Source organism: Xenopus laevis, chromosome 7S, assembly GCF_017654675.1.
Source record: "Xenopus laevis strain J_2021 chromosome 7S, Xenopus_laevis_v10.1, whole genome shotgun sequence".
Taxonomy (NCBI): Eukaryota; Metazoa; Chordata; class Amphibia; order Anura; family Pipidae; genus Xenopus; species Xenopus laevis.
The window spans coordinates 53,136,132-53,159,937 of record NC_054384.1 but is presented as its reverse complement, the minus strand read 5'-3'; the positions used below and the strand labels follow the sequence as shown (position 1 = coordinate 53,159,937).

The window sequence follows — 23,806 nt, the reverse complement described above, 5'->3', positions numbered from 1 at the left end:
TTAGATGGGATGTTGTGACGCAGTTTTCTGTGTTAAATGAGATAAATGGGATATCTGTGTTTAGTTATTCTGTGTCAAACAGACAAACCAAAGTGGCTGCATCTGTATATATATATATATATATATATATATATATATATATATATATATATATATATATATATATATATATATATATATATATAACAGGAAATTGTTTATACATACCGTAATTTCTGTTTCCTGGTCACTCTCCATGGCAGCATTCATCAATGGGTTAACATCCCCGTGGGCCAGCGGACAGGACCTCCCCCAATAGTTCAAAAGGTTACACTTCCCTTCTCCACTCAGTCTAATTATAAAGCTTGTCCTCAATGAGGGTGGGAAACTCCCTGGTGAATGCTGCCATGGAGAGTGACCAGGAAACAGAAATTACGGTATGTATAAACAATTTCCTGTTTTCCCATAGTCACCCATGGTCAGCATTCACCAATGGGAATTACCTAAGCTAAAATGAGGGGCGGGAATAATTGCATAACAGAAATTTTTATTCAACATAGTGTAATACAGATTGCAACACTTTTCTCCCAAATGCTGCTTCTTGGGAGGCCAATACATCTAATTTATAATGTTTCACAAACGTATTGATTGAAGACCACCTTGCTGATTTACAGATGCTGTCAGGCGACACCCCAGCCTCTGTCGCCCAGGAACTCGCCAACGCCCTGGTAGAGTGAGCCTTCAACCCTTTGGGAACCTTCCTGCCTGCCACATTGTAAGCCTTAGCGATGGCTGCAACAATCCAGGAACTGATGGTTCGCTTAGTTGGAGCTTGACCTTTCCTTGAACCGTTAGGAATTACAAACAGTTTGTCTGATTTTCTCCATGTCTTCGTCCTTTCCAAATAGATTTTAATGGCTCTCACTAAATCCAAAGTATGCCATACTACCTCTTCTTCTGACTTAGGATCTGGACAAAAGGACGGAAGAATCACCTCCAGATCTGAGTGAAACTTAGAAACGACTTTAGGTAAGAACCCAAATGCAGGTCTTAACACCACCTTGTCTTCAAATACTACTGTATGTGGCTCCGAGGCTGCTAAAGCAGACATTTCCCCTACTCTGCAAGCCGAGGTTATCGCCACTAGTAGGACTACTTTTAAAGTCATGTTCCATAATGAGGACTTTTGCAATGGCTCGAAAGGTGCTTTTGTTAATACTTTCAAGACAAAAGGAAGGTTCCATGGAGGAATAAAACTTTTCTTCATTGGTTTTATTCTTATTAGGGCATTAAAGAATCTCTTTACTAGAGGATCTTCTGCCCACGTATTACCAGTCAGGGCTGAGATTGCCGATATTTGACCTCTTAACGTACTTGATTGTAGATTTTTCTCATATCCTGAGAATAAAAAACTTACAACCATTGCAGAGGATGGAACCAAAGGATCTTCTCCTTTCCCTGCGACAAACTCCGCAAACTTTCCCCACACCTTGTAATATTGAGAAGAAGTATTACTTTTCCTTGACTTCAATAACATATTTATAACTTCATCTGTAAGCGAGAGGCTCCTCAATCTTTCCCTCTCAACCGCCAGGCCATCAAAGATAAATGATTGTGCTCTTGTATCTGGATTGCTCCCTGCGACAACCATCCTGGGAAGTTCGGAATTATCATTGGTTCCTCTATTGCCAACTTCTGGAGAAGAGGAAACCAAGGCCTCCTGGGCCAATAGGGAATTATTGCGATTGCCTCTACTTTCTCTCTCTTTATCTTTTTCAATATCCTCCAGATTAAGGGAAATGGTGGGAAAACATAGATCAAGTCCTCCGACCACCTTTGGCTCAGGCCATCCACTGCATAAGTCCCTTTGCAAGGGAATCTTGAATAGAATTGGCGACATTTCTTGTTCTGTGGGGATGCCATGACATCTATCTTTGGCTGCCCCCACCTTCTTACGACTTCCTTGAAAATGTTTTCGTGTAGGCTCCATTCCCCTGGGTCTATCACTGTTCTGCTGAGGAAGTCTGCTTTTAGATTCTCTCGGCCTGGAAGGTGAATCGCCGTCAATCCTTCCAGCAGATTAAACTCCATCTTCTTTTCCATTGGTTCTCGAAATAATGCCCCATCATCTACTGGAAGGGTCGTCTTTTTGGCCAATCTAACTATGGCTGCATCTACTTTTGGTGGTGACTCCCAAAACTTCGACTCTTGTTCCTCAAAGGGGTATTTCTTATTGAATTTCCCCGCTGTTTGGGCTCTCTTTTCCGTCTTCTTCCATTCTGTCACGATAATCTCCTTGATGGAAGAATGCACAGGAAAACCTACCGCCTTCCTCCTTGAAGAGGGAAATAGCTTATCTGCTGAAGAGACTTTTGCCGATTCCACCGGAAAAGTCAGGGTTTGTCTGACTGCTTTTATCAGGGGATCAATAACAGCTATATCAAAAGTGGATTCTTCTTCTGATTCCACTTCTCCTTCCTCTGATCCCACCTGTGAAAAAGCTTTGGGATCTTCCGACAAATCTCCTTCTGAGACATCAGACAGTGATTCCATCTGTCTTGAATGTCTAGGTCTCTTTTTGGCATTCGATACTTCCTGGAATCCTTGAATAACTGCTTGTTTTATCACTGAAGCCAAGGACTCCGCAAACATCTGATTTTCCTGCGACATAGAAGTACCAGGTTCCTGACGTGCTTCTGCAGAAACTGAAGGCTTTTCAGGTGACTTTTCTTTTCTTCCTTCTGAGGCAGGAAGGCTGAACATAAATAACAATGTATTAAAATCAAGCCTGCTGTCCTGCATAATTATTCCACTCTCTTAAAACCTCACCTTTTCCCTCTGGGTTGAGAGGTTTTCCCCGTCATACCAGGTTCCATAGTTGAACTAGGTAAAGAGAGTAACATAATTCAGCAACTTTCCTTTTTTACAAAAAGGGGGTTTTTCCAGCTGAAAACTTACATAAAATATCACATACCTGTAACAAGTGCTCTTACTGCTCAGCATACACTGCTTGGCAAAATGGCACCCACAGGAAGTGTGGTCTCTTTAAATAGGGGGAGGTTGAACTCTGCCCCTATGAACTTTATCCCAGAGTGTAAGGGCCTTGCGCAACCTTGCGCCTGTATAAGCGCTACTTTTGCTTTACTTTTGGCGCCGCATCGTCCATTCAAACTCGCGCTGCCTTCCCTTATCCAAAATGGCCGCCCGGCCACTTCCGCCCTTACCTCCTGTCTTCCCCAGCTATGCGTCTCTCCATTACCAAGATGGCCGCCGGGAACTTGCACGCGGACATCATTTCCACTGCCCGCATGCTGCTATGCAAGTCTTCCGCGTCTCTTTCAGCGCGCACATCCCTGCACCGGCTTCCCCTAACCCATTCACAGGGAGGATCGCCGTGAGACAGCACACTGTCCCTCTGCTTACAGAAATCACCTGACCCGCAAGCGGGAGGAGAGATCTTGCTCCAGGTAAACTCGACCCTGCTAACCCCTGAAAGGGGAGCTTTTTTAGGCATTTACCCTCCTGTTCCATAGTTAGTCTTCTTCCTATAAGATAATACTATCCACCGGCCCGGACAGGACAAAAAAGACTGAGGGGAGAAGGGAAGTGTAACCTTTTGAACTATTGGGGGAGGTCCTGTCCGCTGGCCCACGGGGATGTTAACCCATTGGTGAATGCTGACCATGGGTGACTATGGGAAATATCTATATGCCAAACAGCTTGGGTTGCGATCCTAGTTACAGGCTTGTACCATGCGTTTCATAAGCGCGCCTCTACACGTGTATGCACGCACGTCAGATTGGCACGAAGGAACAGACCCGGAAGTGCGCGCTGATACCATTAAGGCATCCTTGCTGCGATATAGCACTCAGCTAACCGCCTTTGTTACGCATAATAAGCTCTTTGTCCGCCTGTCCTCCAAAGCAACAGCAGCACCTGTCTCTGGGAGAGGGTGGCTGTGCTGAACATATTCCCCCAGAGAAACCGTGCCAGTCCTGAGGAGTGGATTAGGCTGGGAAAGGTGCACAGATATTGTGCCATTAGAGCTAGGATGCCTCCTGCTCTTACTGGATTCCTTCAGATCGGATAATAAAAATAAAAAGAAGAAATAACCTGAAATAAAAGGGGGAAAAACATATTACTGTCCTAACCTCCTAGAAGGACAGAAGAAAAAAACTGAGGGAATCAGGAAGAGCAAGAGCTTATATGAAGAGGGAGGAGTCGAGATTCAGTTTTTTTCTTCTGTCCTGCCTCCGGAGGTGGATACTTAACCCCATGGGGGCTCATTTATCAACAAAGGGCAAATTTGCCCATGGGCAGTTACCTATAGCAACCAATCAGTGATTAGCTTTTTAAAGCCAGGTCCCTTTTAACAATAACATCAAGTTAAATTCAAATTTCCCCCCAAAAACTTGGTGTACTTTTAAACAACTTGAATACAACTTGAACTGATGCCCCATGCCAATACAGTCATATGAAAAGGTTTGGGAACCTTTGGGAAACTTTTTCATATGATTTTACAACCTTATCCATACTTTTTAAAAAGTGCTATTAAAAATTAAGAAAACAGTTGGTGATGAGTCTGCTACTGTTGACAATTATCACAGTAGAACTTTCAATTTGTAGTAACACACTGGTCGTGTTTTTGCATTTTCACACATGGGAAATGGAACCACATTTTGCACTTAGAGCATTCAATCATGTTTTGCTTAGGTCTGTATATATGACAGCTGCAAAACCTTGTCATCTCTATTTTTTTATCAAAACTTTAGCTTTGCATGGTCTGTGAGGAAACATTGACATATGCCCACTCTCAAAGCATTTAATTTAATGTGCTCTCATTTCTTCTTGACAAAACTCTATGTTGGCTAACTCCACACCTTCTGCAAGTGCAACAGCATTAGCCACAGCAAACAGTCCACAATCATTTGCTCCATGTTGTTTCTGTGTGCAAGAATTTGATGTTCATCTACAAACAAGGGAGCATAAAGCGTGAGAATCTGTGTTTTTAGTTTTTCTGAAAAGCCTGTAAACCTCAAAGAGTCATAAATGGTCACCCATTTTCCATTGCTCTGGGACACAAGCCAGTGGTTTCCTAAGTGGTGGATCTGAATAACATTATGATCACTAAGTCCATCAACTACAGAAGTGGCCAGAATTAGTGTGTCTATGAGACCAGCAATACATGTGTAATCTTGAGCTATAAGATGTAAGCTCATGGCTACACAGCAGCTTGTTCATAAAACCTATAGTAGTACTTATCTGTTATCTACTGTGTATCCTGTGCTTGAATGGCTGCCCCCATGGCTACACAGCAGCTTGTTTATAAAACCTATAGTAGTACTTATCTGTTATCTACTGTGTATCCTGTGCTTGAATGGCTGCCCACATGGCTACACAGCAGCTTGTTTATATGAACTATAGTAGTACGTATCTGTTATTTACTGTGTATCCTGTGCTTGAATGGCTACACAGCAGCTTGTTTATATGAACCATAGTAGTACTTATCTGTTATCTACTGTGTATCCTGTGCTTGAATGGTTGCCCCCATGGCTACACAGCAGCTTGTTTATATAAACTATAGTAGTACTTATCTGTTATCTACTGTGTATCCTGTGCTTGAATGGCTGCCCAGCAGCTTGTTTATAAAACCTATAGTAGTGTATAGTAGTTTCTGAAGCAAACACACCAGTTTTACCAGTGCAGGACAACACTGCATTCTATTTTTATTGCTTTACATCGCTTTTTTAAATGTTACTGTTCCTGTAACTGCAGGCGACTAATCTCCCTGTGTGCCATCAGCATTAGGGCAATAACACATTGAGCTACTACAGGAAGCTACTTGTTGTGGCTTCAAAACACCAAATAAATACCCTGGCATAGACAATACTAAGAATTACCTCTGCTAAAACACACAGCATTTTAGCAAATCCAATTATCACTAATTGTCTATTGTGTGTGCACCATTGCCTTAAAGTGTTAAAAGTCCTTGCAGAAACACCCTTGTTAGGAAAATTTTCTTATACTAGGCAACTCTTGGAACCAGCAATCCCTAAGTATGTTTTATCCCTTTTAAGGGCCAGCAGAATTTTATATTTCAATTGTACTCAGTGCCAGAGGTTTTTTTGAACCTCTGGGGGGGGGGGGGGATATTTAGTTTACCTAGGAAAACTATACATTGCTTTAATTTGGAAGATCCAGAGTTTTCTAAACCAGCCTCAGTTTGCATATTTCCGCAAACTGATTTAGAGCTCTTAATAACAAAACAAAAATGGAATGAATTACCATATTTCACAAAAGGGGTAGGGCAGGCAGGGCATGGAACACAGAGAGAGCATAGGGTAGGCAGGGCATGGAACACAGAGGGAGCATAGGGCAGGCAGGGCATGGAACACAGAGGGAGCATAGGGCAGGCAGGGCATGGAACACAGTGGGGGCAGAGAGCAGGCAGGGCATGGAACACAGAGGGAGCAGGGGGCATAGGGCAGGCAGGGCATGGAACACAGTGGGGGCAGAGGGCAGGCAGGGCATGGAACACAGAGGGAGCATAGGGCAATCAGGGCATGGAACACAGAGGGCAGGCAGGGCATGGAACACAAAGGGGGCAGAGGGCAGGCAGGGCATGGAACACAGAGGGGGCAGAGGGCAGGTAGGGCATGGAATACAGAGGGGGCAGAGGGCAGGCAGGGCATGGAAAACAGAGGGGGCATAGGGCAGGCAGGGCATGGAACACAGAGGGAGCATAGGGCAGGCAGGGCATGGAACACAGTGGGGGCAGAGAGCAGGCAGGGCATGGAACACAGAGGCAGCAGGGGGCATAGGGCAGACAGGGCATGGAACACAGAGGGAGCATAGGGCAGGCAGGGCATGGAACACAGAGGGGGCATAGGGCAGGCAGGGCACACAGTGGGAGCATAGGGCAGGCAGGGCATGTAACATAGAAGGAGCATAGGGCAGGCAGGGCATGGAACACAGAGGAAGCATAGGACAGGCAGGGCATGGAACACAGAAGGAGCATAGGGCAGGCAGGGCATGGAACACAGAGGAAGCATAGGACAGGCAGGGCATGGAACACAGAGGAAGCATAGGGCAGGCAGGGCATGGAACACAGAGGGAGCATAGGGCAGGCAGGGCACACAGAGGGAGCATAGGGCAGGCAGGGCATGGAACACAGAGGGGGCATAGGGCAGGCAGGTGACACAGAGGGGGCAGAGGGCAGGCAGGGCATGGAACACAGAGGGAACAAAGGGCAGGCAGGGCATGGAACACAGAGGGGCCAGAGGGCAGGCAGGGCATGGAACACAGAGGGGGCAGAGGGCAGGCAGGGCATGGAACACAGTGGGAGCATAGGGCAGGCATGGAACACAGAGGGGACATAGGGCAGGCAGGGCATGGAACACAGAGGGAGCATAGGGCAGGCAGGGCATGGAACACAGAGGGAGCATAGGGCAGGCAGGGCATGGAACACAGAGGGGGCATAGGGCAGGCAGGGCATGGAACACAGAGGGGGCAGAGGGCAGGCAGGGCATGGAACACAGAGGGGGCAGAGGGCAGGCAGGGCATGGAACACAGTGGGAGCATAGGGCAGGCATGGAACACAGAGGGGACATAGGGCAGGCAGGGCATGGAACACAGAGGGGGCAGCGGGCAGGCAAGGCATGGAACACAGAGGGAGCAGAGGCAGAGGGCAGGTGGGGCATGGAACACAGAGGGGGCATAGGGCAGGCAGGGCACACAGTGGGAGCATAGGGCAGGCAGGGCATGTAACACAGAAGGAGCATAGAGCAGGCATGGCATGGAACACAGAGGGAGCATAGGGCAGGCAGGGCTTGGAACACAGAGGGGGCAAAGGGCAGGCAGGGCACACACCTGAAATGATCAGCGTACACAAAAAAGTCACCACCCACTTCAAAAAAAAACACACACTTCAAAACTAAGAATGCATACACCAAAAAATGAAAAAAATTCATAAATAAGTAGGCTCCAATAAGCTCTTAAATTAAGGGCACACACAATACAGAGACATGTCCAGCAACAGCAAATGTAAGTATGTAAAAGATTAGCAGCCTCCACTGAATAGCAAACGCCCCCATATTACAGTAAGAGAAGACCGCAGTAAAATCCTGTCCCAAGAAAAAAACCTAATGCTACCCAGCTCAGCCCCATCTATCACATGTTACAGCCCTGATGTCTCTCTATCTGGTATTGAGAAAAAGTTTGTCTACAAGTGATAGTAATTAACTGTTACTAAATATAGTGACCAGACTTGGGGAGCGGTCCCAGCCACTCTATTCATGTGGGACACATAAACAGACGGGGGGCAGTGACTGATAGCCAGGCATTATTTATGTGGGATGCAGAGACAGACCCGGGGAGCAGTGACAGCCATCGCCTTCATTTGGGATAGACATGGGGGGCAGTGACACCCATTCTTAGTTGATATTGGATACAGAGACATACTGGGGGAGCAGTGACAGCCATCCTCTATTTATTTGGGATAAATAGACAGAGTGGGCGAGCAGTGACAGCCAGTCATTATTTATATGGGATGCAGAGACAGACGCGGGGAGCAGTGACAGCCATCCTCTTCATTTGAGATAAATAGACATACTGGGGGGGGGGGCAGTGATAGCCATTCTGTGTTGATATGAGATACAGGGACAGACTGTGGGAGAATTGGCAGCAAGTTATTATTTATATGGGATGCAGAGGCAGACTGGTGGAGCAGTAACATTATTTATATGGGTACATAGACTGGATGGGACAGTGACAAGAATGATTTATATGGTTTACTAAAGACAGGTTGACCGCCAGGCATTATTTCAATGGGCTGCAGAGACCAATTGGTGGAACAGAGCTGTATTGTTTATATAGAATACAGAGAGGCTGGGAGAGACGTAACAGGCATTATTTGGATGTGGATACAGAGAAAGACTGGTGGAGCAAAGACATGCATTATTATATGGGGTAGAGACTGGGGAAAGAATGATAGATCTCAAAAATAATGGTGCAGGAAATTGGCACCAATGCTGTGCTCCATCTACAGTCACTTATCTGTGCCTATGTGACATTCTCTTAACAATTCATTTTTGTTCAGTTTCATCTTGTTTGACTTTCTGGACTTTATGTTCACTCTTTTCCTGATTTATGTTGTTTTTTTGTGTGTGTTTTCATCTACTTATGGCCATCCTAGTCTATTTGGATATGGGTGTATCTATGGGATATTTTGACATTACCAAACTGTATAATATGTATTTTTGTTTATTACTTAACTGTTATACCGTTAGTAAATATTTAGTATTCTCTTAGCACTAAATTATTATCTGCATTATTTTTGTAGTGACATGGTCATTTGCGTTGTATATGGCTATTGTCCATGAGTTGCAGTAATAATATTCAAAGAAAACAATCAAACAAAAATAAGCTTGTTTGACTATCCACTTACGTTGTCTCGTGCTGCTCCTTATCTCAAAGCCTACTATAGGCTGCAGTTTAGGAAAGGGAGGGGTGTGTTATACGGTTAACAAGCCAATTTTCCAATTTATTATAGCAAAATTTTGACTATATGGATTGTTTTTATTATTAAAAGAATACGCAGAATACATTTCCAGCACGTTTTTTGATTTTGTATGTACTTTTCTCATGTTTAGCATATGTCTATACTAGCCCTGTAAATGGTTTGTGAAAATCTTTAATCCATGCTCAGGTAGCAGTTCTCCTTTTTCTGTAGAGGCTGAATATATCCACTTTTCATATTTTTGTATAAATCCAATATTTCTAAATCTTTAATTCCATACTGGCTACAAACTCTCAACTGATCAGCATAAGTGTTTGATATGTTTATCCTGTGCCTTTTCTCCTTTTTCCATCTTGAATGGCTGACCCCATGGCTACACAGCAGCTTGTTTATATAAACCAGGGATCCCCAACCTTTTGAACCCGTGAGCAACATTCAGAAGTAAAAGGAGGTGGGGAGCAACATTAGCATGAAAAAATGTTCTTGGGGTGCCAAATAAGTGCTGTGATTGGCCATTTGGCAGCCCTTATGTGGATTGTCAACCTACATTGAGTCTCTGTTTGGCAGTAGACCTGGTTTTTATACAACCAAAACTTGCCTCCAAGCCTGGAATTCAAAAATAAACACCTGCTTTGAGGCCACTGGGAGCAACATCCAAGGGGTTGGAGAGCAACATGTTGCTCACGAGTACTGGTTGGGGACCACTGATATAAACTATAGTCGAGTTGCTGAATTAAACAAACCAGTTTTACCAGTGCAGGCCAATAGTGCATTATATTTTAATTAATTTAATACACTTTCATTTGTTGGTGTTACTGCTCTTTTAACTCTTAAAAGCAAAAATATGAGTTTTTTTGTACCCACTGCAAATCTGTGTATCGATTTAATGCTTCATTGAGTCAGCTCAGTGCTTAAAATAGGCCAATTAAAGGGATTCTTTCATGATTGTTATGATGTCGTTTTTATTTCTAAATTACACTGTTTACACTACAAATAACTCACTCTACCGTATAAAATTTAATTCCTGAACCAGTAAGTGTATTTTTTTTTTTTTTTTTACTTGTAATATTGGTGTGTAGGTGCATCTCAGGTCATTTTGCCTGGTCATGTGATTGGTTGCTATGGGTTGTTGCCCCTGGACAAACTTAGTGCCTTTTATTACATAACCCCAATTGTCTCCAAAACATCTATTCAAAATTACGACTTTCATTGTAGTATACTACTGCAGTTTGGATACCTTAGAGCTGGGGTACCCAACCTTTTGTGTCCGTAAGCCTCATTCAAATGTAAAGAAAGTTGGACAGAAACACAAGTATGTAAAGAATTCCTGGATGTGCCAGATTTGGACTGTGATTCGCTATTAGTAGTTCCTATGTGGACTGGCAGCATACAGGAGGTTTTGTTTGACAGTACCCTGTTTTTATGCAACTAAAGTTTGCCTTCAGGCCAACAATTTACAAATAAGAACCTGGTTTAAGGCCACTGGGAACAACATCCAAGGGGTCAGTGAACAACATGTTGCTTGTGAGCCACTGGTTGGGAAACATGGCCTTAGGGCCACAGCTATGGGCATTCCTTTGTTCCACTGACTTTTGATGAAACCGCAATAGATGCCCCTGTTTGTCATCATTCTTGATTTTACTATGGTGTTTTTACTGAAGGACAAACACCATATTGAACATGCACAGAACTGTGACAGGCAGACTGCAGTGCAAAACAAACATCTCCAGGAGATTGGGTGTTACTTTGTCTTTTAAGTTTACTTTGACTCACAAAGCAGCAGTCTTCTGAGCCACTAGTAAGAAGAATTTAGTTTAGCTTTTCCGTTTCAATGCTCACATATCTCTGGGCACCCATTGATTACATGCATAGATGACACGTTTTTTTTTTTTTATATATATATATATATATATATATATATATATATATATATATATATATATATATATATATATATATATATATATATATATATATATATATATAAACTGAAAAGCAGGAGACCTACAAACCCATAATCTTTTAGCATTTGCCCTGAGGCAGAGTTTGTGTAGAAATGTTAACAACGGAAAAGGTGCGGATAATAGTTTTTCTTCTGTTGCTTTTAAATAAATTCATTAACTGTATGACTGCTTTTAAAATTCCAGTGCTAGGATTGACTTTTTTATACTGTTACTCAGGTGTTGCTGGCGGCAGCAGTGTGCACCAAGGCTGGTAAGGCCATTATATCGAATCAATTTGTTGAGATGACCCGCACACGTATCGAAGGACTTTTGGCCGCTTTTCCAAAGCTTATGAACACAGGAAAGCAACATACTGAAAGTGTTCGGTATGTTTACCAACCCATGGAGAAGCTCTACATGGTTCTTATCACTACCAAGAACAGCAACATCCTGGAGGACCTTGAAACACTCAGACTGTTCTCAAGGGTGGTAAGTACACAGAGTGTTCTTCTCGGACACCTGTAGAAATAAGGGTCTGGCCACACGGGCAGATTCGTCGAGATTAGTCACCAGGCGACATCTCCTCTTCTTCGCGACTAATCTTCCCTGATCTACCTCCTGATAGGCACTCGGAGCGCTTCGTTTTGTGAAGTCGCCCGTAATTGCCTCACAAGGAAACTTTGGGCGACTTCGGAAAACAAAGTGCTCCGAATATCTGCCTCCAGGCGATCTTTATTTTAGCTGGTGGAAGGCAGATCGGGGAGATTAATCGCTGCGAAGAAGAGGGGATTTGTCGCCCTGACGACTAATTTCCCCGAATGGGCCCGTGTGGCCAGACCCTAAGATTCAAAATGGAAGGACATTAAGGAGCATATCTATCAAAGGTCTAGTTATAGAGTTTTTCTTTACCTTGAATGAACTCAAATGACCTCGAAACTTGAATAGTATCTTATTTAACTCAAAAGAATATTACTGACCCGAAATTGTTCTGAGCAGCAGAAGAGGAAGCTGAAGATAATGATGAAGCTCCAACAAATGAAGAAACAGCTCCTCCCGCTGAAGAACAGCAAGTCCCTGAAGAGGAGGAGAAAGAAGAGGGAGCAGAAGTAGGAGGTTCTGCAGAAGAACATCAAACCCCTGGAATGGAGGAGAAGACGACGGAGGAGCAATCTCCTGCAGTGGAGGAGAAAGAGGAGGGAGTTGATGGTGAAGAAGAGATCATCAAAGATCCTCTGGTGGAGGAGAGGCCGACCCTCCGAAAACAGTTGAAGGCCATCATGAAGAGGCTCCGGAGAGTTTGGGTAATGTATCAATTTACTGACAATTACCCATTATCTAGAGATGCCTCGTGTTGTCCAATGCAGCTCCACTTTACTTCCTGCTGTTCTGAGCATTTTCAATCAGAACAATAAAAGGAAATCATACACTGTCTGTTGAGCCCGCAGGCTGATTACTTTGAGGGCACTCCATAGACCAATGTTTGGCTGCCTTAAGGTTGTAAGAGGTTGATGACAGAGATAATAGTCTGCAGATAAAGTTTTGAATCTATAGTAGGCCAATAACAGGGGAGGTAGGTAACGCTTATAGGGCTTCTGGACATCTGGCTTAGATATCCACCTATGGAAATGGGTTGCTACTGGGTAATGGACTGGCGCCAGGTGATCAAAGCATATAAAAGAATAAATGGCGCAGGCTCAGACTGAGATTCATAATAGGCCAAGGCATTCCATGTGTAGAGAGACCCAAACAGTCCTCACAGGCCCAACGCATAGTGCGTTCTTAAAGCAAGACCTGTAGCCTTTAATATCATAAGGAAACAAGTATGTCTTTATTCTTATGTCAACACTATATCTTTTCTTTTCAGCATTCCACCCAAAGACTCAACACCATGGCCTGAATCCAAAAAAATCCTAAATGATCCAGGGTGTAAAACCGACTGCCGTTTCTAGGAGTCAGGAAGGAATTTTTACCTACAGTGCAGATTGGTTCCCATAGTACTCTAGGGTTTTTCGCCTTCCTCTGGATCATTGGTCGTTAGGGATGCCCAAATATAAATTAGTTGTTCATTTTAATAAATCCTGTGCTCTCCGACAGGTTTCCCCATAAAAAAGTCTCTGTGTTTAATCCCTATGGTGAATATTGAGGGAAGGGGCTCCTGTGCCTCATTCTTCTAAAGATGACTGACCGGTTGGGTGATGGGGCAATTAATACTGCTGGGAGCTGCTCAAAATGGCAGCGTAAAGGTAAAACTGGGTTGTGGTGCTGATACAGTGGTTTATTTGAAGAAGGGAATGGGTTAATATCTCTGCAGGGTTATTTACTTAACATGTACATTGATGGGGATGAAAGACATAGGGACACATATTGATCTCCAATGATTGTAAGGAACTACAAAATTGCTTTACTCCATAGGCCACAATGTAAGCATTTCCATTCAAGTCCATTTCCCTCTTAATATTGGAATTCCATCCACTTCCCACCAGCCTATTTATACTACATTTAGTATATGAAGGTGCTTGATATTGGGGAATGCCTGTGCTGAATTTGTTTTTTGGCTACCACTCTCTCCAGGTTATTAGACACCCCCTTTTGGGGTGGGGGATTCCTGCTTAAGTGATGGAGGCGTATTATATTTCTTCCTGCCCCCACAATGACACACTCCATTGTTTGCTAGGCGAGGAAGCCCTTTGATGAGGTAATAAGGAAGGATTGGGGCAAGTTGGGCCAACCCTGCCCCTGGATCCACGAACTCCCCCCCCCCCACTCAGTACCAAAGTTCACATGGACATGAACCTGGAACAGTAACTTTTGGTCAAAGTAGACTCTTTAAACAGTTACCTAACTCAACCTAAATCCAATTTATTAGTAGAACTTTTCTGCATTTCTGATGTGTAAATATGAGGCAGTGGGTTAAATACTTTGGTCAAACACTCGACGGTCCGAATAAAGGCAATGGTAAACGAGGAAATGTGTTGCCTATGGAAAATCTGTGCTACTATCAGGTGACAATTCTCATGAAAATACTTTCCCCTCCTTTAAATCTTAAAAAAAACATTGGTGGCCTAGGGCCTTAAGAGTTGAAAACATTGGCCACCTGGGACCCTAAGAGTTAAAAACATTGGTGGCAAGGGGCCCTAAGAGTTAAAAACTTTGATAGCCTGGGACCATAAGAGTTGAAGACATTGGTTGCCTGGGGCCCTAAGAGTTAAAAACATTGGCGGCAAGGGGCCCCAAGAGTTAAAAACAATGGTGACAAAGGGGCCCTAAAAATTAAAAACATTGGTGACCTGGGGCATAAAGAGCTAAAAACAATTGTGGCAAGGGGCCCTACTACAAATATCCTTATCATCTACAGTGGGGGTACAATATCCCTTATAATACACAATACTCAGAGTTCCCTGTATAACTCAGCCTGTAGCCTTGTGCATTTATATGTGATGTCTATAGCCTTATAATTTACAATGGGGGTTTATTATCCCCTATAATACATTTGTAACAGTTCCCAGTGTAACTCAACCTGCAGTCTTGTGCATTTATATTGTCACAGAACCCCTCAATGACTTCTAATATCCTTATGAATGACAGACAGTATAGGGTGCACAGTCTCTGTTATAATACATAACACATGAGTTAAACGATAGTTCCCTGTATAACTCACCCGCAACCGTGTGCCTTTATATGGATTCTCAAATCCTTATAATTTACAGTAGGGGTACATTATGCATTTTAATACACAAAATATACTCATTGTTCCCTGTATAACTCAGCCTGTATCCTTGTTCCTTTATATGGTCCCAGAAATGTTTCACCGTCCCTCTCTACTATATCACCTCATCTATTCAATGTGGCAAAACTGCTGATCCCCACATGATAGAAATCGCTGCAGCCCCCAATAATCCAGGAATGGATAAACAAAATGAGTGAATTATACCATTATGAGGAAATCTCAGCTACAGCCCCTGAATATGTCACTAAATTTACAGCTAAATGGATATACTGGACCCAAATAAGGATTCATTATCACTTAGTTTGGATCAAGTACAAGGTACTGTTTAATTATTACAGAGAACATTTTGGATAATTTGAATAAAATGGAGTCTATGGGAAAAAGCCTTCTTGACATTCAGAGCTTTATGGATTACAGATCCCATACCTGTAAAACAAAATTCAAGCAAGTGATCCTAGAACTACCACAATATATATATAACATGAAAACAACCTTCTGTAGAATTTCACACCAACCACATCTCACTAAAAACCTAAAAAATGGGCACTATGCTAAAAATAACCCACAATATCAACCCCCCAATATCTCCCACAGCAATGCTGGACTAAATAAAAACATGTTCTGTACCGACCAAAGCCATAATACTTACCATGAGAGTGTCCCAGGCAAACGTCTTCCTCTGTCTTCTGATCTCTCTTCTATCCCTTCTGCTATATCCTTCTCTTTTCTTCGGCTTCTTATTTGTATATTCCTGATAAAGACAAATGTATGTAAAAAAATCCATTAAAAAAAACTATATTATGGTTTTTTTTTGACAACATACACCTTTCAAATCTGCCATAATTTTTGTACAATTCCATTTCTGTAACAAGATATAGACTAAAAAAATGAAGGGGAAAAAGATCAAATTGAAGGTCACTTTAGAAACCAACATACTTTAGGTTCCAAGTCCAAAACTCCCACTAACTGTAGGTTCACTCTACAGAACCATAGACTTTTTTTTTTTGCAAAATACACACAACCACCAATATGAGCCCATAACCCTTTAGCCCACACAAAAACCTCTGGCTCACTGTCCTGACCTGACTCATAACACTGCTACAGTGCACTATAAAAAAAACTAAACCTATGCTAACTGCGCCTCACACTTCCTACTCACTTGGGTCCTGGTTGTGGTTCTCCTGCAAGGTGGCTTCTTCAGTAGATGTTCATCCTGTGATGCACATCTGTCCCTGTGGCTTGTCTCCAATTCTCTTCTAAACTCCACCCTTTTCTATGTGTTTCACTACTCTAACTCCCTCTAGTGGCCAAACACTATATATACAGTTAACATAGATCCAACCCAACGCTACACTGCCATCTAGGAGCAGAAGTTGGTAATTACAATGCCTTTAAAGACTAATGGCACACTGGGAGATATGATGCCCACGTTTCAATTTCTGCAACCATGGGTGAAACATATCTCTGAAATGTTTTTCCATTGGCCAGGGCCAGAACTAGGAGCAGGCAGAAGAGGCAGGTCCTACGACGCAATGAAAGGGGGGTGCTGGGAGCTACCTTTAAAAATGTCTTCTGCCTTCCCCTAGCCGGGTTCCCACCCCTTACTCCCCTTTGCTCTCCCCTCCCTTGTCACCCTCCCCTCCGTTGCTTTCTCTACCCTCCCTTCATAGCATTCTCCTCCCCTCCATTGCTCTCTCCTTCTTTGGGTGCATCCGGGTTGTTCTGCCACCGGCAATAAAGTAAATCGCCAGTCGGAAAACATACTCTGCACTTTGTTCCCAAAATGCAAATTCAGGTAACTTAAGGAACTTTCTATTACCAGCAGGGAAAACATTTTGAGAGAGATTTGCATAAATTCTATTTTCTGTATAATCTTGTCCAGCCGTAGAAGGGATTTTGCTCTCCATCTCTTAATTCTGCTAAAAACATATAAACTTTAACTTAGTAACCATCAAGTACAAGACACTGTTTTATTATTAGAGGAAAAAGGCAGTCATTTTTAAAAAAGTATAGGTATTCCTTTGAACTAAGCTTTATGCACTGAATCTAGGATTTGCATATTCAAATTAGGGGTGGGAAGGGAAATCACGTAACTATGTCACAAAACAAGGAAGTAAAAATGTTTTTTCCACTTTTTACATTCCTGTCACTGTTCATATGCAAGATTCCGATTCGATATGGTATTCAGCCGAATCTTTAATGAAGGATTCTGGGATTTGGCCGAATCCCAAATACCCCGACACCACTACACACACTATGGGTGGCAACAAGACCCAGAGAGCATGCTCAGATGCAGCCTCCAGGCTGGAACACTATGACTGGACTGCTCCACAAGAAGGCGGCACAATGCTTTAAGACCAGGCAGTACAGCTGCTATGCACCGCAATAAACGATTGCTGGGCAGCCCTATCTGAAAAAATATAGGAGGTTAAGACCAACCTCTCCCTCCTACAAGCTGACCTCCAGACACTGATAAAGAGGACAACTGGAGCGGAGAGAAGGATCTAAAGATTAGAGGACATGTGCAACCCCCTGGAGGTACAAGTGCAGACTCTACAAAGCCAAAACCCAACCCTTGCATCCAAACTGGACAACTATGAAAACAGGCAGCTCAGGTATTCCTACGTTTGCTTATAGACTGTACAAGGAGATCTCAAAAAATAGGGAAGCGCAATTAAGCAGGAACAGTCCATAAGTTCGCTCACAGCCTGAACAGAGTTCCCATAACTATGGCAGCATAGGCAATCCCCTGTAATAAGCACAATTCAGCAGGAACATTCCCAAACTATGCTCATAGCCTGTACAGAGAGATCTCAAAAAAATATGGCAGCATAGGAATTCCCCTGTACTAAGCACAATTCAGCAGGAACAGTGCCCAAGTTTACTCATAACCTGTATAGAGAGTTTCCATAAAACAATGGCAGCCGACCACCGTGATGATAGTCAATGTTCATGGGTCAAAGATCATGTGTCAAATGGCATGGGACAAAGGTCATGGGTCAAATGGCATTGGTCAAATGTTTGGGTCAAAGGGCAATCCACCAAAGCATATGGCTGCAGATATCGAACCCCATGATGGTGGTCAAAGGTCATAGTTAAAAGGTCATGAATCAGGAGTAACTCCATCAAAGCAGATGGTGGCAAGGTCATGGGTCAGAGGGGACTCTGACAAAGCATAAGGCTGCAAGAGCCACCAAGGCAGACAATTGACAACTATTATGGCGGTCAATGGTCATGGGTCAAATGACATGGGTCAAAAGAGTGTACTTCGCCAAAGCAGATGGCTGCAAGAGTGCCAAGGAAGAAACGTAAGCCACTCCGCCAAAGCAGAATGCTGCAAGAACCCACATGGCAGATGAGTGTGCCTCATGATGACTGTCAATGGTCATGGGTCAAAAGGGTCTCTGACAAAGCAGATGGCTGCAAGAACCCACATGGCAGATGAGCGTACCTCATGACGACGGTCAATGGTCATGGGTCAGAGGGCACTCCACCAAAGCAGATGGCTGCAAGAGCCCCCACAGCTGATAAGAAAACCCCATGATGGCTGTCAAAGGTCATGTGTCAAAAGTCGAAGGTCTAATGGCATTGAAGGCCGTCCAAGTAAAGGCACAGCTGCAAATCATGCTGTGCTGATCACACGAAGAAACTGGAGGGATATTGTTACATTTTTTTTCGACTTCCATACTCAGATTTTAACTTGGTGCTTACTAGCAGGGTGAAGGCAGGCTGGTATCACCTGTAGCAATAAAGAGCATGGGTTAAAGGTCATGCGTAAGATAAAAATAATTTAAATTGGTGTTTACGCAAAAAGCCTTCTGTTAGAACAGGGATCCCCAACCTTTTTTACCTGTGAGCCACATTCAAATGTAATAAGAGTTGGGGAGCAACACTAACATGAAAAAGTCCCTTTGGGTGCCAAATAAGGGCTGTGATTGGCTATTTGGTAGCCCCTTTGTGGACTGAAAGCCTACAGGAGGCTCTACTTGGCACTATACTTTGTTTTTATTCAATTAAAACTTGCTTTCAAGCTTGGAATTCAAAAATAAGCACCTGCTTTGAGGACACAGAGCAATATCCAAGGTGTTGGAAAGCAACATGTTGCTCACAAGCTACTGGTTGGGGATCACTGTGTTAGAATAAGGGCACAGCTAGGGGTCTGACTGGATGGCCTAGCAGAGGAATAAGCAAACCCCAAGTTGGAGACCAAATTGTATGGGTCAGAGGGAACTCCCACAAAGCAGATGGTGGCAACAGCCACTAAGGCAGACAAGTGACAACCATTGTGGTGGTCAAATTGTATGGGTCAAAGGTAATGGGTCAGCAGGCACTCCGCCAAAGCAGATGGCTGCAAGAGCCCACAGGACAGATGAGCATACCTCATGATAACAGTCAACTGTCATGGGTCAAAGGTCATGTGTAAAATGGCATGGGTCAAAGGTCATAGGGGACTGACAAAGCAGATGGCTGCAAGAGCCACCAAGGCAGACAACTGACAACCATTGTGGTGATCAAAGGTCATGGGTCAAAGAGAACTCGGACTAAGCAGGTGGTGGCAAGAGCCACCAAGGCAGACACTTGACAACTATTGTGGTGATCAAAGGTCATAGGTCAGATACCACTCTGCCAAAGCAGATGGCTGCAAGAGCCCATATGGCAGATGATTGTACCTCATGTTGACTGTCAATGGTCATGAGTCAAAGGTCATGGGCAAAATTTGAGGGTTAGGTTAACCAGGAAGAGAGGGTGAAGGGAGTACGATCAGAGTAAGGGTCATGCAGTGTAACCTAGCACATGAATTAGTGAATAGGGATGTCGCGGACTGTTCGCCGGCGAACTTGTTCGCGCGGACATCGGCTGTTCGCGTCCGCCGCAAGTTCGCGAACGTCGCGCGACGTTCGCCATTTTGGGTTCGCCTTACCTGGCGCTTTTTTTTGACCTCTCACCCCAGACCAGCAGATACATGGCAGCCAATCAGGAAGCTCTCCCTCCTGGACCACCCCCACACCCCCTGGACCACTCCCCTTCCATATATAAACTGAAGCCCTGCAGCGTTTTTTCATTCTGCCTGTGTGTGCTTGGAAGAGCTAGTGTAGGGAGAGAGCTGCTAGTGATTTCACTGATTTGAGGGACAGTTGATAGTAAGTTTGCTGGCTAGTAATCTACTTGATACTGCTCTGTATTGGAGGGACAGAAGTCTGCAGGGATTTGAGGGACATTTTAGGGTAGCTTTGCTGGCTAGTAATCTACCTTCTACTGCAGTGCTCTGTATGTAGCTGCCTGCTGTGGGCACTGATCTCTTCTGATCTCATCTGCTGACTGCTGTAATAACCCAATAGTCCTTGTAAGGACTGCTTTTATTTTCTTTTTTGTTGTTTTACTTTGCTACTTTAACAGCCAAGTGCTATTAGTCTAGCAGTGTTGGGGAGTGGGACTGGTGTGCTACTGTGCTGCTCCTAGTAGTTCAGCAGCACCAACCCGAGAATATTTTTTTTTTTAATATACATATAATTTTTTTTTTATTTTACTTATCTTACTGTTCTTTAAGGTGTCCAGTGCTGTTTGCTGTTCTTCATAGTAGTGCACCAATAGTAGTGCACTTGCAGGCATTATTTGCCCAGTGGCCATCTAGCTGTGTGAGCTTGTTCACATTCTGTCTAAATATCAATAATAATACCGTCTCCAGAAACACCACCTGAGTGAGGTTTTTCAAGCAGCAATAATATATTCCGTATCCACCACTGCTGTAGTGTATACGTTGACCTTGTAGGCATTATTTGCCCAGTGTGTTCTTCATTTTCAAACCACTGCCATCTAGCTCTGTGAGCTTGTTCACATTCTGTCTAAATATCAATAATAATACCGTCTCCAGAAACACCACCCGAGTGACGTTTTTCAGGCAGCAATAATATATTCCGTATCCACTGCTGTAGTAGTGTATACGTTGACCTTGTAGGCATTATTTGCCCAGTGTGTTCTTCATTTTCAAACCACTCCCATCTAGCTCTGTGAGCTTGTTCACATTCTGTCTAAATATCAATAATAATACCGTCTCCAGAAACACCACCTGAGTTGTTGTTGTTTTTGTTTTAAAAATAATGCCAGGCAACGGCAGGCCGCCACGCAGAGGCACTAGGGGCCGTGCTGCTATGCTATCCTGTGGCCCTAGGAAATTGCCCAGTTTTAAAAAGGCAATGACCCTGAACTCCCAAAATGCTGAAGAGGTAGTTGACTGGCTTACACAGCACACCCCATCCTCTACCGTTTCTAACTTTACCACAACATCCTCATCCTCCACTGCTATGGGCACCCCACGTAACACTTCCTCCACCACCGGCGCCCCTTCTTCACTGGAGTCAGAGGAGTTATTTTCACATGAGTTTCTTGAACTGAGTGATGCGCAACCATTATTGGCAGAAGAAGATGAAGGAGATGAGGACGTTACACCAGATTTAATTCTGGCAGAGAACACAACAGAGATGGACATAATGAGTGATGACGAGGAGGTCCCCGCTGCTGCTTCCTTCTGTGAGCTGTTAGAAGAAATTGATGCATCTGAGGAGAATGATGATGAGGAGATTGATGTTTTGTGGGTGCCCAGTAGAAGAGAGCAAGAGGAGGATAGTTCAGATGGAGAGACGGAGAGTCAGAGAGGCAGGAGGAGAATAAGACTTAGAAGAAGCAGGGAGGACAGCTCGCAGGGAACAGTAGGGCAACAACATGTATCGGCACCTGTGGTCAGCCGGCCAACGCACCCGCCATTGCCGCCAACGCCGCCGACTTCTACTTTTACCCCCAGATTGCCAGCCTCAAAAAGGTCAGCAGTGTGGGATTTTTTTAATGTGTGTGCCTCTGACAAAAGCGTTGTAATTTGCAATGAGTGCAGTCAGAAACTGAGTCTTGGGAAGCCCAACAGCCACATAGGTACAACTTCTATGCGAAGGCACATGAACTTTGGGAGCAACACCTCAAAGGCAACAGGCAAACTAAAAGCCACCCTCCTTCTGGTCCAGCATCTTACTGCTCTACCTCTGCTGTCCTTGACCCGTCTGAACCACCCTCCACTCCGCCTTCCACCTTGACCACCAGTTCCCATTCCCAGTCATCTGCCCCCAGCCAAGTTTCTGTGAGGGCCATGTTTGAGCGTAAGAAGCCAATGTCTGCGAGTCACCCCCTTGCCCGGCGTCTGACAGCTGGCTTGTCTGCACTCTTAGCCCGCCAGCTTTTACCATACCAGCTGGTGGACTCTGAGGCCTTCCGCAAATTTGTAGCAATTGGGACACCGCAGTGGAAGGTACCCAGCCGCAATTTTTTTTCAAAAAAGGGAATACCACACCTGTACCACCATGTGCAGAGCCAAGTCACCGCATCTCTGTCACTTAGTGTTGGGCCAAAGGTCCATATGACTACTGACGCATGGTCCTCCAAGCATGGTCAGGGCAGGTATGTCACCTACACTGCCCACTGGGTGAACTTGGTCATGGCTGGGAAGCAGGAAATGTGTGGCTCAACAACGACAGTGGAGTTGGTGTCACCGCCACGGATAGCACGCGGTTCTGCCACCACCTCTACTCCTCCTTCGCTCTCTACCTCGTCTTCTTCCTCTTCTTCGTCCTCTGCTGCTGGGTCCTCCTCCTCCTCCACACCTGTGCACCCCCAGCTCCCCCTAGGCTATTCGACGTGCCAGGTACGCCGTTGTCATGCTGTCTTGGGGATGACGTGCCTGGAAAGCAAAAACCATACCGGATCTGTACTCCTGTCATCTCTGCAGTCACAGGCCGATCGGTGGCTGACCCCACACCAACTGAAGATCGGAAAAGTGGTGTGTGACAATGGAAGCAATCTGTTGGCAGCACTGAGACTGGGCAATTTAACACATGTGCCCTGCATGGCACATGTTCTGAATTTAATAGTACAACGTTTTGTCTCAAAGTACCCAGGATTCCAGGACGTTCTCAGGCAGTCCAGGAAGGTGTCGGTCCATTTCAGACGTTCCTATACAGCCATGGCACGCCTTGCTGACATTCAGCAGCGGTACAACATGCCAGTCAGGCGTTTGATTTGCGACAGCCAGACTCGCTGGAATTCAACGCTCCTCATGTTGGAACGTCTGCTGCAACAACAAAGAGCCGTCAACGAATACCTGTTTGAACTGGGTGGTAGGACTGGATCTGCAGAGCTGGGGATTTTTTTCCCCCGTTACTGGGTGCTTATGCGCGATGCCTGCAGGCTCATGCGCCCTTTTGAAGAGGTTACAAATATGGTCAGTCGCACCGAAGGCACCATCAGCGACCTAATACCCTTTGCTTTCTTCCTGGAGCGTGCCGTGCGACGAGTGACAGATGAGGCTGTAGACCAGCGTGACGAGGAGCAGGAAGCGCACGATTTCTGGTCGGAATCACCAGAACGAACCCAGGCACCTGCTGCAACGCAGGGAGAGGTGTCAGAAGTGGAGTCAGAGGAGGAAGGTGGCTTTGTGGAGGAGGAGGACCAACAGGAGCAGGCTTCCCAGGGGGCTGGTGGTGACCTTTTGGGGACCCCTGGTCTTGTACGTGGCTGGGGGGAGGAGACCGTGGATGATGCAGTCCTTGATAACGAGGAAGCGGAGATGGATACCTCTGCATCCAACCTTGTGAGAAT

At 44.6% G+C, this 23,806-nt stretch overlaps 1 protein-coding gene across 1 annotated transcript; it reads left to right on the top strand.

Moving 5' to 3' along the window:
* The first annotated feature begins 11,704 nt into the window (after positions 1-11,704).
* On the top strand, positions 11,705-12,724 carry LOC121396152 (coatomer subunit delta-like). The gene is made up of 2 exons (XM_041570719.1): positions 11,705-11,928; positions 12,436-12,724. Exons 1-2 carry the CDS (start codon positions 11,743-11,745, stop codon positions 12,547-12,549), a joined length of 300 nt encoding a protein of 99 aa, XP_041426653.1. The 5' UTR covers positions 11,705-11,742; the 3' UTR covers positions 12,550-12,724.
* Positions 12,725-23,806: the final 11,082 nt, after the last annotated feature.

Coding starts and splice junctions, on each gene's coding strand:
- LOC121396152 (XM_041570719.1), top strand. CDS start 11,743: ATGACCCGCACACGTATCGAAGGACTTTTGGCCGCTTTTCCAAAGCTT. Junction 11,929..12,435: donor TCAGACTGTTCTCAAGGGTG/GTAAGTACACAG, acceptor TGTTCTGAGCAG/CAGAAGAGGAAGCTGAAGAT.